Genomic DNA, 13,653 nt, shown 5'->3' on the forward strand with positions numbered 1-13,653 from the left:
CTGCAGCAGGATGGATGGGATGGGATGGGAAAATGGGATGGGATAATGGGATGGGATGGGATGGGATGGGATGGGATGGGATGGGATGGGATGGGATGGGATGGGATGGGATGGGATGGGATGGGATGGGAAGCTGCAGGGGGAGAGGGAGGGGGTACTCATGGCCCCCAGGAGTCCCAGGGTGGGGTGGCAGCGTGGCAGGGGATGTCCCCACCGAAGGGCTCAGCCTGCCCAGCACCCACAGCCACCCAGGCCGGGCTGGCAGCCACCACCCTGCTGAGTCAGCAGCGGGCAGGTCGTGTCCCAGCCGGGCTCGGCAGGCCTGCCCGGCACGCCCAACGCCTGCGGTGCCAAACCTGTGCCAGACCCAGCTGCCGCGGCCTGGCTGAGCACCTGGCAGGGGGTTTGGGCACTGCCAGCATCCCCTCAGCAGCCCTGTGTCCCCAGCACGAGGGGTCTCGGTGGCAGCCCCCCAGCACAGTGCCCAGCCCATGCCCAGAGCCGTGCCCAGCCCATGCCCGGGGAGGCACAGCCCTGCATGCTCACCCCGATCCCAAAGCCCCTCTGTCAGCAGCTCCAGGCCCTCCCACCCCAAACCTGTTCACCCTGCCCTGCTCGCTCCCACAGCCTGGGAAAGCCCAACCTGCCCGGGGAGGGACAGGGCAGATTCCCACCGTGTTTCCCTCCTTCCCTCACCCCTGGGGCTGGGATGAGGACAGGCTTTGATCCCTCTGGGACTGGCGCTGCCCTGGGAGCAGCTCATGTCACCCTGAGCCCAGCGGGGTGGCAGCTGAGGGCCCTGTGCCCTCATCACCAGCGCCCATGGGCTGCCAGCAGCCAATATTGACCCAAGGCACAGCTCCAGCTCGGCGCCACCGGCCTGGCTCCGGCTTTATCTCTCCTCCTGCCCTGGGGGAGCAGCCCCAGGCCTTCCACCGGCTCCCAAAATCAGCTCAGCCAGCTCAGGGCTGCTTCTGCCACCCCAGAGCACGCAGAGCAGGGCAGTGCCATGAGGACCCTGTGCCATGCCTCACCCTGCTCCACCAGATCCCTCCCTGGCAGCACAAAGACACGAGCTGGCTGTGCCTGTGCTCCCAGCTGGACTTTGGTCTGTGCTCCTGGGAACCAGAGGCTGCAGTTGGCTTCCTCCATCCACACTGTGCGTGGAAACCAGCAGGGCAAGCTGAACACAGCCAGACAGAGCTGGGAGGCAGAGCTGGCACAGGGCAGGAGGGCTGGGATGGGCACTGGGGGATCCCCTTACAGCCCAGGGACACAGGGGAGCAGCAAAGCTCACACTGTCCCCTGTCCCCAGCACTGAGCCGGGCTGGGTGGTGTCACCTGCACTGTGGTGTCACCTCCCCTGTGACAGGGCTGGCACCTGCAGCTCTGGAGGGCAGAACACACACGGGATTTGCTCCCCTCCGCCACGGAGGGTAAAACCTCATCCCGCCAGACAGGCACTGCTCCATCCCTCCCTCCCTCCCTCCCTCCCTCCCTCCCTCCCTCCCTCCCTCCCTCGCAGCAGCCACAACCCAGACTTTTACTGGCCTCTCCTTGCAAACAAGCCAGGGCTGGGCTTTCACACGGCCTTGGAGGGAGAGTCAGCCCCAGCCTGCCCTGCACAGCTTCACCCAGAGGCCCGGAGCTGCCGCAGCCCACGAGCATTTCACCACTCAGCCTTGCCCCAGGTCTGGCAGCTCCTGAAGTGGGTCTGTCCAGCCTCGGAGAACAAGGAGAAACAGAGCAACTTTGTACTTGCCCTCAATTAACGAGTGACCTATTTAGAAGAAAATCTGGGCTAAGTGGGATGAAGGAGCTGGAACCTGCTGCTTGGGGGTGGCACTGAACAGCCAGAGCCACTCGGGACAGAGAAGTCAGTCGAGAGCATTTTAAGAAATGCCCTAAAAGTTTTTTCTTGCTGGGTAGGAGAAGCCCAGCCTGGAAAGAACCTCATGCTGCACGTTCTTTCCCAGGCCCACCAGCCAGGGGACATTTCCAGCCAGCCCTGGGGACTCAAAGAAAAGTGGAGGGAGGCTCAGGGTGGCCCAGCAGTGGCTGGGGGCTTTTAGCTGGTGAGGTGGGAGCAGTACAGAAGGGGATCTTCCCCAGGGTGCAGAGGCAGAGCACATGTTTCCCTGACGAAATCCTGCTGACGGCAGGAGCGGCGGCTCAGCTCGGTGGCAGCTTTGAACAGAAGGCGTTGGTCGTGCCCAGGGAGCACGTTGAGAGCAGCAGTGCTTATCTGCCAGGACATGCGAGTCAGAGGCGTATCTGCGCTCGCAGAGCTCTGCCTCCCGGAGCTGGCAGCCTCTCCTCCTGCTCCCAACGCTGGGAAAGCCGCCTGTCCCTGCCCAACCCCGGCAGGAGCTGACGCTGCACCTGGAGGCCTCTGTGCAGGAAGGAGCTGCAGCAGCAGCTCACACGTCGGGAGCCAGAAGCACTTCCCACACTGTTCCATCAGCAACACCTCCGTGCTCCAGCGATCAGGCACAGCCAGACGAGACGGCACGGATTTATCACGCCGCTCCTGGTGGGAGCTGGGGGAAGGAGCAGCTTTTTCCCCTCCCCAGCCGAGAGGAAAGGGGTGTTATTTCTGGAGCTGAGCGGTGGAGACCCAGAGCTGGGTGGGTGGGTTGGAGAGGGCAGCCGAGCTGAGCTGTGCCATCCAGCAGAGGAGGAATGAGCACCACGGGCATTTCCTGCACCCCAAACTGCAGCCACAGGGTACCCAGCAGGCTCTCAGCTCAGCTGGCACACTCCAAGAGGATGCAAGCCCTGAGCTGGTCCTGCCATGCTCTGCCCATGCTGCCAGCCCACTCCAGGCTCCTCCAGGAGCTTTGAATCACTCCAGTAGCTCCAGCACCAGCCTGGCACAGCTGCCCTTCCAAATCCCCTGTGCACTCAAAGCACTGCAGAAAACCTGTTTCTTGGGAGAAAAAAAAGAGATGACAGATCCCCCAGCAACTGTCCCCCTTGGGGCACACTCCATGGGCTGCCACAGGCCCAAGGGTGACCTCAAGGTGCTTTGTGCTCCCCTAAGATCATCCATGGTGAGGTTCAGCACAATCAGGGCTTTTCCCAGAGCTGCTGGGAATCAGGGCAGAGGGGAGCAGGGTGCAGGTAGGACTGAGTTCAGCACTTCTGAAGGCACTGCAGAGCAGACGTGCAGGTGGCCAGAGCAGCACTGAGCTCCAGGGCAGAGCTGGTGTGGAGCTGGCTCAGCCTTTAGTTCCCAGAAAGGCCGAGAGCAGAACTCCAGCCCCAGCTCTCAGTTACCACAGCACAAATCAAAGCAGCCAGAGAGCCACAGAGGAGGCTGCCCTGACCTCCCAGAAATGGGATTTGGGCATAAACATGTCTTTCCTGGAAAGTGTATCCTGGCATTTGGGATTCCTTCCCTTCCCACAACGCTCCCCTTGCGACACTGATCCGGGAGAACCTCACATTCCTGCAGGACTCGGCTCGGCCACGTTAACAAACATCAGCAGCTGGGGAGTTATTTAGAGCAGCAGGATTGCTCCCAGCACTGCTTTCCTCTCCCATCACCTGCCAGAGGCCCAGCCAGCTCGGGGCTGAGGGTCCCACTGCACCCTAGACACGCCAGACCTTCTCAGGCTCCTCAGCACTCCCCATGCAAGCCTAGGGAGAGGTTTGGGAAGAGCCAACCAGGCTTTTTGTGCCCTGTTTACTCCAGTGTTCTGTGTTTAAACTTCTTCCTGGAGGTTACAGGGAAGGTGCAGGAATGGGGGGTTGGAGAGCCCCCGTGGCCACAGGGATGCTGCAGCTCTGGGACCCTCTGGCCAGCTCCAGGGAAGCCAACATGAAGGCTGGGGTCAGAAAGAAGCCTCTTGCCCAGCCACAGCCCCCCAGGCTGGACAGGGAGCCCCACAGGGGGTCAGCAGGTCCCTCAGTGCTACCCGGGCTGTGCTGGGCACAGCTGTGCCCCAGTTCCAGGCAGGGGTGAAGGGCACCCAGCCCCCCTGGCACTGCCTGTGCTGTGTTTATCTGTCACCCAGCAACTGCTGAGCAGAGGAGAGGGACAGCAGAATGGCAGTGGCTCTGCTTTCACAGCCTGCCCGGCTGCTGAACCCCCACATCAGCCAGGCAGGGGTACCATACCTTCCTCAGCAGTGACAGGGACCAGGGGGACACCAGAGTGCTTCGGGAAAAAGGGACAGGCAGATGCCTGCACGATCTTGGCACTGGGATGGGACTTGTGTTGGAGCAACTGCTTCCTGCTGCTGCTCCCCACCCCGGGCAGGCCATGAACACATGGGAGCAACACACCCTGTGTCTCAGGGACACCCAGGTGCTCCCTGTCACGCAGGACCAGCTCCCTCCTTGGAAAAGCAGCCCAGCAGAGCTGCCCAGCCACAGCTGAGCCAGTCTGTCCAGTGCTGTGATCCCAGCCCTCCTGCCAGGAGCTGGGATTTTGGGAGACACGACAGCAGTGGGACTGACAAACCCTGCCAGCAGCTTTGAGCTGGGGAAGGCTGAGCGCAGCCAGCTCGGACCCCACGGGCTGTTTGCATGTTGGGAAGCAAAAACAAGCCACTTCCAATCAGCATCAAGCTGCCAAGGCTGAGCTGCATCTCCTGGGAAGGGGTTGGCACAGCGTGCTGCTGGCTGGCACGCCAGGCAGGCTCTGCCCACCTCACTGCCACCTCGCTGTCCCCAGACCCCCGCCAGCAGCTCGGGGAGGGGCAGCAGGCACCATGTTAAAAGCTGTCAGTGAGAGGGAGAAAGGTCACTGAGCAGGGACTTAACACCCATAATCAGTTTATGGGATTTGTGAGCAGCCTGAGGCCGGCTGGGAACGGCGTCAGCACAGCTCCACCTTGCCATGCCAGGGGTGCAGCTCTGCCAGGGGTTAGTGACGCTGCCCAGGCAGCAACAGCTAAGGAAAGCCAGCAGCAAACACCTCCTGGGCACCCCAGGGGAGGAATGGCCACAGCCTGGTTCCTCCTTTTCTTCCCAAAGAAAGGGGTATGGAAAGGAAAGGATGGCCACAGCCAGTTCCTCACCTTTTCTTCCCAAAGAAAGGGGGTATGGGAAGGAAAGGATGGCCATGGCTTTGTTCCTCACCTTTTCTTCCCAAATAAAGGGGATATGGGAAGGAAAGATTGCCACAGCCAGTTCCTCACCTTTTCTTCTCAATAAAAGGGCGCTTAGGAAGGAAGGCAGGCACTTCCAGGATGCCCAGCAGGGATTTCTGGCTGTATCTGCTGTTCCACCAGTGCCATGGAGCAGGAGCTCCCCGAAGGTTGAGTGGCACCATGAATGCCAGCCCTGAAGGAGCATTAACACTCCCACCCACCGTGCCCACCCTACCCTCCTGGAGCTGCTCACCTCGACCCAGTGGCACAAACAGTGCTGGCCCAACACCAGCCAGGGAGGAGGAGGAGGAGGAGCAGGAGGAACCCAGAGCTCAGCACGAGGCAGGGCTGTGCCGGGGGGAAGCTGTCGGCACATGAGAATGATTCTATTTGCTGCCTAAGTGATTTTTCTCAGCTCAAAGGACTTGCACCAGTTTCTCGCTTTACCTCTCTGCTCTCCTCCCCCACTGCCTGACTGGAGCTGCCAAGGCAGGAGAACTCCCTGCTCCTCTCTGCCCCATCTGGGCAAAGTCCTGCCCACAGCTCCCACCAGATGAGGATGTGGCAGATGCCAGCAGCAGAGGCCACCCAGCTCGGTCTGGCTGCTCAACACCAGAGGAAGCTGCAAGCCCCAGGCTGGTCCTGGTCTCACTGTGCCCACTGGATTTGGGAAATATCCTTGCAGTTGCAGAGAGGGGCTCAAGGAGCTTTAATTCACCCACAATGCTGAGCAGCAGTTAAAAAACCCATGAGAAGTGCAGCAGCTCAGGGGAGTCAGACACACCAAGGACACCGCAGCTCTGGAGATTCCCAGTTAAATACACAATGGTCTCAACTGGGACTCAAAAAGTCCCAGTGCACTGCTTTGGCCACAGCAGCACAGAAGGGACTTGCCTGAGGTATGAGAAAGGGACAGGGAGGATTTGGTCCTCATGCCCCTGGTCTGGTGGCTCATGAAGTCGCACAAAGCTGAGTCACACAAGTTCCCCTGCCCCACCTCTGCCAGGCACAGCATTGTGCCGAGTCAGGCTGCTGCCCTGGGCAGTTCTGGGGCTGTAAAGTCAAGGATTTGGATTATCATACTCACAGGGGCTCTGAGTGAGCCAAGGAAAGCTCACAAGCCAGTCCACCCTGTGTGACAACAAGGACACTCCTTCAAGGCCTCCCGACCATCTCAATTGCTTGCATTCAAAAAAAGTTCAAAGTCTGCCACCTGCAAAGCAGCTCAAGGCTCAGTGTTACACCAAGGGTGGGGAACATGAAGCGTGGGGAGCCAGAAGGCTTGGAGCTCGTGGGATACAACCAGGGAAAGCTTCTCCTCCATGCCTTCCTACAAACTCAGACTGGGGAAGAAATGCAGTTTATCAGCTGTGTTTACAAAAGATAACCCACCTTATCAACAGGAACAAAAGGCTCCTGGGGAGGGAAGGCAGAACAGTGAGGGCTCAGTGTGCTCAGGTACTTCCAGCAGCAATCCTTAATACCAAAACACCAAGCTCTTCTCTGAGAAAGGAGCTACATCGACCTTCAGTTATTTATGAACACAAATACTTGGAAACCAAATCACTTGAGTCTGATGTGAGAATATTTCCTGGCTACTCCCCATTTCCAGCTACCAAAATCCAGCACTACCCACAGTCACATCGAAGCACATCTCACATAATGTAAAAAGTCACATTAGCATCTTAATGTAATCGATTTTACACCTTTAGGACTGAGCTTTGCCAAGCAGCTGAGCTTTCCTGGTACCTTTAAACACAGGGAGAGTCCTGGTGTGTTTGGAAGTGTTCATTAATGCAGCCAGCACGAGTCAATCTCAATTCCTCCCAGACAGCCCTGGTCCCACCCTCCCCTTTCCTGCGGAGCCCTGGCTAACCAGGATGACATTAAAGAGCCATTTCCACATTAGAACAAGCCAGGGACGCAGTCCTTCCACTCAGGCCCTATTAGGAGGGTGGGCACTTCCTCTGTGTCAGCTTTCCAGAGGCACTGGTGCTCGGAGCAGACAGCTCTTCCTCCCAGCACACTTTTCCTTTTTGTCTGGAGCCTGCCGTGCTCACTGACGTGTCCTATGACATCAAACTGATATGAAATCATGATGATTTCACTGCAATTAAGGCAGGAGCAGATGGAGCTGATGGAGCTGGCTAAGCAACAAATCTTCTAAATTGGAGAACGCTGTCAAGAGAAATTAAAGCCTCGTGCAAAAAGCCAACTTGGGATGGGAGAATAATTCCAGATGGGAGGGACTGCAGGGAGGCAGCCAGCCCAAGCTGCTGGTCAGAGCAGTGGAGTTAGACTCAAGTACCTCAGTTCAGGAAAACCACAGCACAAAATATGGACAAGTTCCCAACAAGAAACACCTGAAAAAGCCAAGGGAGAACAGGCACAACACTGCAACAGCAAGTCAACACTTGAGCTTGAAAAATAACCCCCAGAGAGACAGAATTGCATGGAATCAGAAAAAAAAAATACTGTGTGGCACATGCTGGACAGGCTCCAGACCTACCAGAGACACATCAAGTGTTTTTAACACAGCCAGGGGTTGTGTTTGTCACTTGTTACCAACACCACACAGAGGAGCAGCCAAGGAGTGACGTTGGTGACAACTGAGAGCCAGAGCTGTCTCTTTTCAGAGCCTTTATGGGAGAAAAAGGCTCTCAACTGCTTCTAACAGGGAATGGCTTAAATAGGTTAAAAATAATGAACCAGCACTCTGCACATGAGCACTCCGTGCTCCCAATTAAGCAATCCTTTAAAAGGTGGCCTTAGGAAGCCTCTCAGAGTCGTTATAAGGAGGTTAATAAATTGCTTTGAAACCCTGGACGCAGCTTAGTGAGGTGACTAAGGAGCTGTTGTCACAGCCTAATGTCATTACCCGAATTCTGGCACTTTGCAGGGAGCACGAGGCTGGAGATGTTGAGCTTTACAGCCTCCTGTCCAAATGATGACTCCTTGTCAAGGGCTTGGGACTGCTTGCAGACCTTTGGACTTTGCAGGTGAATCAACACAAAGCCTTTGCAGAGCTGCAAGCAGAAGTCAGGATGCACAGGGTTTTCATCTTTCAGGTTGAGGTCTTTGTTACAAAGCAAGGAGAACACAGAGCAAATCATCTTTGGTGCCACAGGGTCTCTTTGAGGAAGGTGGGCATCTCATCCCCTGGCTAGCACATCTGGCACAAGCTGTGGCTGCAAAATATTTGGCCCAGAGTCCTGTGTGGAAATTTTAAATAAATTTTATTTCCACACATCTGCAATGCTGATTGGGCTCCAAGCTCCTCCACAGCACCTGCAGCTCCCAAACCTACAAACCAATGCATTTTGACACCCTAAATATATTCACTCTTCCTTACAGAGCTCATCAAGAGCTGTTTTGTTTCTAAACCAACCCCCCTTGAAGTCATGAGCAAATTTAACGGACAGAGAAAACAATTTATTCTCCTGAAACCAAATGATTTTCTCCAACTTTTCAGTAAGTATCTCGTGTCAGAGCATGAAAAGCGATGCCACAACAATTCTGAGCAGCCTCTCCAAGAACAGCTGCCAAGAAGGCATTTCATTGATGCTTCTTCCCCTCCTGCCAATGTGTGTTGTCAGACACGTTGCCTAGACAGCAGAAATCACGGATAAGGACACCACACAGCGCTCTAGATACCAGTTATTACAAACAGACTGGTTTTTAGAGGAGGCACTGCTTGAAAAACATCCTTATTTGGATGGGACAATAGTTGGGAGTTTGGAAAACCATCCTGGCCAGGAGAATCAGCTCCATTTCTTCTTCCACCTTCCAGGTCCCAGAGCCTGCTGTGCCTCAGGTGTTCCCAAATGTGCATTGCTATCTCTGCAGCCCAGCAGCCTCTCTGCCTCCCTGCACTCCCAGCTTATCTATCCCAGGGTTTATTTGCACACAGTGTTCTCCACCTAAAGTTTAACATCCCAGGGCAGATCCTGCTTGGGCAGAGTACAGGGGAGCTTTGATCCAGATCACCATTCCACCACTGTCTTACAATCCTGAAGAAATGATTCTTAAAAGGAAAGAAAAACCTTTTCTGACAGTAAAAAAAAAGATGAGCTGTGAGCAGGAATTCTGCTCCATGCACGAAAACTGTCTAAAAAAGCAAACATACAAACAACATTTACACAATAGGCATCTGGCAGCATTTTCAGACATTTTTTTTTAATTTATTCTGACATGCTATAAAGGAATAAATTACACTGTTAAAGAATTACCAGCAATAAAAGTATTTCTTTCTTTCAGCTGGGCTAGAATAGGAGTGAGAAGGAAGACAGCCTGGGGCAGTAACCAATGTGAACTCTGCATGGTGCGAGGCTGCCCCCAAGGACAAGAGGAAATCTGGTCATATCCACTTCACAAGAACTTGAAAGAAAATGCCTTGGTTTAAAACCATCCAAATTTTTTCCAAACCATTCTCCAAATTTTTTTTCTCCAAAGCAGCAATCACAAGTCAGTCCAGCCAAGGCTGGACATGGCAATGGTCAGAGGCTGCCAATCCTGGGTCTGCAAAAGATGCCATTTTCATTTTAAAAAAATTCCAATCTTATTGTAGAGGGCTGGTCTCAAACGACAGGTTATAAAAATGCAAGACTGCCCCTTCCCCCTCAAGGAAAAAATACAAAATTTATTTAAAAACAAAATGAGGAAGAGTTACAACACTAAATCTAAAATGATTTAGAAAGAAATATGACTTCTTTTGCTTAACAAATGGCCTTAAAACTTGGTTTAAAAACAGGGTAATGTAAATTTCTTAAACTGAATTAACAAGGCAAATTAAAAAAATTTCATTTCCTTACAGAAACAGTTTTTAGTTTTTAATGAACTTGTAAACAAAAAAGCTCCCGCTTCAAAATAAAAACAAAATCCCAGATCATATAGATGTTTACAGTGATTACATTTATCTAAGCAACTTACATACAGGTTCAGTTGTAAGATGTTAACTAAATTTCGTGACAAATATGCTGTTTTTCCTTTTATACCAAGAACATTATAGAGTTAATGCAGAGTCCTAAAGATTATCTAGTAGTCGCTAAGTTTCTCTTAAGTCTTCACTTTAGATGCTGTTATTTCTAGCACAGGTAAGCAGGCAGAGTCTTTCATATGCTTAAAAACTGGAATCTTTGGTTACTACCATGTCAGCTGGCTTGGTATGTTGCACATAGAAGCCAACAAATTTAAGAATGTTTTAAGTGTACAACTTTCAAAACCCAGGGAGGAATAACCAGAAAGGAGTGCACAATTGTGAGCATTTACAATTATCACAACTGTTGCCGAAGACTGTTCATGCCATTCTTCCAAAACAATGAGATCTCATAAGCAGTGTAGTTCAAAGTAAAAAGGTAACAAAAATTGGCATATGCACAATTTTCTCCACTTGTGTGTCAACCATTAGTTAACTTTTCCACTTGAAAAAAATGCAATAGAAAACTGGACACCATGTTTCACTATCTCAGTAATATTCACAATTACAGCTGCTACAACTCAAAGTGCAGCATCACTGACACTGCCCAGAGCCAGTTTATACTGATATTAAGTTCTTTACACCAAGGAAATGGTTGCCCACAGCCACTGGCAAGTGTATGAACTAAAATTTCTAGGATTTGGGGAGTGACAAGTCCTGCTCCGATCTGCTCTGCTCTGTCCCATCCTCGTCATGCTCAGAAACCTGCAAGATAAACACAAGGGCAACTTACTGATACGGGATGGAAACGAGCAACAGCCTTCACAGGAGGAGAATTAAACAGCAGTTATGGTCATTCAAAGGGGAAAATGCTGCTCCATCTGGGAATTGCAGAGTTCCTGGCGTCCATTTCCAAAGGCAACCAGCATTTGCCACACCTCTGGAGCTCACACACCTCTCACTCACACCTCAGTGCTGCACTGGAAAACAGGCTTAATGCACCAGCTGGATGCCACATTCCTCCAGCAGGAATTCAGCCCAACAGTTTGAAAACAAGCTGTGTTATTGCCACTAGGAAACAGGATGTAATTTCATAGGATTGTTTTCTACTCGTCTGCAGTGGCTCATGTTTATATCCCTTGAATGTCAAGCTGTCATCTGACTGCAGGGTGCTCTCCAGAGACGCAGTACGGCAGTGTCACACAGACAGAGGCACAGGCAGGGAACAACTCACCTTACAGTAACTGGTGCCACCACAAACCCACAGCAGCACGCTCTGGGCAGCCAGGACACAAGGCAGGACCTGTGACAGTGACCTGGGAAGCAGCAAAGCTCTGTCCGTGCAAGGACAAGTGCTGACTCACATGACAGCACAGACAGCAGTTCTTTTCGTGGTCAGTATTCCAAATTACTGGAATAAAGGAGGCAAAGGAATACACAAATCTCCAGAACCAGTTACTGCAAGCTAAGCCAGTCCTGCCTTGGTGCTCCTTTCTGGTGACTCAGGTGGCAGGGCTGTGCTTCACAGAGGTAACAGGAGCCTCAACCAAAGATCACTTTGCCAAGCGAGTTTCCGTTCTGGATGTCCTCCAGCCAGGACGGTTCTGCCCATGGGTGAATTCATCACAGCAACAGCTCCCAGTTTTTGCAACAGAAATCTCTTCACGGTGAAACACAGACAGAGCTGACCTCAGCTATAGCTTGTGCTGTCATCCAGAGAGAAGCAAGTGCAAACAAGTCTTACTAGTCTGACATTCTATCCAAAAATGTATCTGGAGAGCACCCAGAAAACAGCTTTAACTCTCCCCAAACTGGCTACAGGTAATTTTAAAGAGATTCAATAAATTTGTTTAAACTCAATCTTAACGTACTGCAGAACAATTCTCTTTATCCAGCACCAGTCATAATAAAAAAAAAAAAAATCCTGCACTAGAATCAAGACAGCCACTCCCTCTTGAGTGCAAATTCCCACAGAAAGCCCAGCGATTCCTGAGTTCCCTAATCCCTACTTGATGCACACAACTAAAGTGATGCTGTTTTTCCATTCAGTGTGCTCAGCAGAGAACAGACTCATCATTTGAACCACTTTCTCCATCAAAGCAGCCAAAACAAAGTCAACAAAGGAGAGTGTGGAAAGAAATAGATCAACTCATTGCTTCAGAAGTCTGAGCGTTTCACAAGAATGGGAGCCTGAACCTGAGGACAAAGGACAGCCTAACAAAGGATCTGCTGCTGTTTGTCAGAACACCTCAAAACTCAAGGTAATGTGGGCAGGAGAATGTCCATCCACAGCTACAGAGAGCAGCAGGGAACTGGATTCAACTCCAAATGTCCCTTCAAAGTCCTGTGAAGACACAGCTGTCAAAGGAGATAGAGACACTCAGAGCACACACAGCACTGCTGGTATGAGGAATGTGCTCAAGAGTTTATGGTGGCATCTCTTCCACACATCTTCACTCCATCCAGGGCCAATCATCACTCCTAGTCCCTCTGAGGTGTCACCCAAACCTCTGAAAATCTCTGTGCTACGTGAGGGATCCTCAAATTGCTTTATTATTACCATGGCTGCAGATCTGACTGATGGGAGAGCAGCAGCAACTGTAGTGTCACACCCTAAAAACCCCCTCAATTGGAAATGCTCTGACTTTGTCTATTTTCCAGACAAGCAGTGAGAAGTATTTAGTTGTCAATAATTCTAATTCTCAAGTAGAGAAGTCTCAGTCTGTTCTGATAAATCTGCCACCACCACAGGCGTCCAGTGAATGCTAATGGAGCTGCTGACAGCCTCAGAGAACTCTCCACTGCCAGGAATTAAAAACACCTCTCCCAAATGGAATTGCTAGACTTTATCCTGGAGATTGACTGCTTGAGTCACTTTTATGACTGAGGGAAGCTGTGTGTTAGCACAGTTACAAATCACACCTGAACAACTGCTACACTGGCAAAAGAGAATGAGCCCAACTTCCCAGAGTCAGCAGAGCTCTGTCTGTTGGAACAGTTCACCTCTCCCAAGTTCCAAACCAGCTGATCTGGCTGTTACAAAAGACACTGCACAGAGTTCCAGAGAGGGGCAGGGGAAAAAAAAAATGGAGAGAAAAAAAGGCCATGGACAGAACAGGTCGTTCTGGAACCCAACAGAATATTTAGCCTGAATAAACTACAGGATTTAGTGGTATGATTTAACATGGATGTGAGTTAGGGAGTCAGGAATATCTGTAAATGAGCACACTGGACAAACAATCTAAGTCTGTAATTCTCTGGATCACCCTGGCCAGATGCACTTTATAAATAAATGCACCTGTACAGTGCTACTTGCAGGACTCCTGTTGAATGGATATGGTTACCAAAGGGGTAACATTTGATACCATGAAGCCTTTTAAGCCACTTCCACATAGGCTTTGCTACAGCAGCTATGAAAGAATTGAACTGAATTCCAGAAAAAATAATCAGGTATTTCCTTATCTCCAGTGTGACAGAGCATCCAAGCCATACAGCCTCCTCCTCGAGCTTAGCTGGGTTCAAAAAAAATCTTCATTAATAGGCAAAATTCCCCACAAAAAGACATGAAGGATCTTAGAAATCTGGAAATCTTTGATGAAGAGATGAAGCCTTGAAGTCTTCAGATGTTTGCCAAGCACT

General features: G+C 51.6%; 1 protein-coding gene across 3 annotated transcripts in view; it reads right to left on the bottom strand.

Annotated features, from left to right (window-relative positions):
- Nucleotides 1–9,718: 9,718 nt before the first annotated feature.
- The window catches only part of CSNK1A1 (casein kinase 1 alpha 1), a 31,972-nt gene continuing 28,037 nt past the window's right edge, over nt 9,719–13,653 (bottom strand). For all 3 annotated transcript variants that reach the window (XM_085074036.1, XM_085074035.1, XM_085074037.1), the window contains one exon: nt 9,719–10,779. In XM_085074036.1, the coding sequence (XP_084930162.1) occupies nt 10,772–10,779 (8 nt within the window). In that variant the 3' untranslated portion in view covers nt 9,719–10,771. The remainder of the gene's footprint in view (nt 10,780–13,653) is intronic.

The sequence above is a fragment of the Lichenostomus cassidix genome, chromosome 13 (assembly GCF_008360975.1).
Source record: "Lichenostomus cassidix isolate B80296 chromosome 13, HeHo_3.0, whole genome shotgun sequence".
NCBI lineage: Eukaryota > Metazoa > Chordata > Aves > Passeriformes > Meliphagidae > Lichenostomus > Lichenostomus cassidix.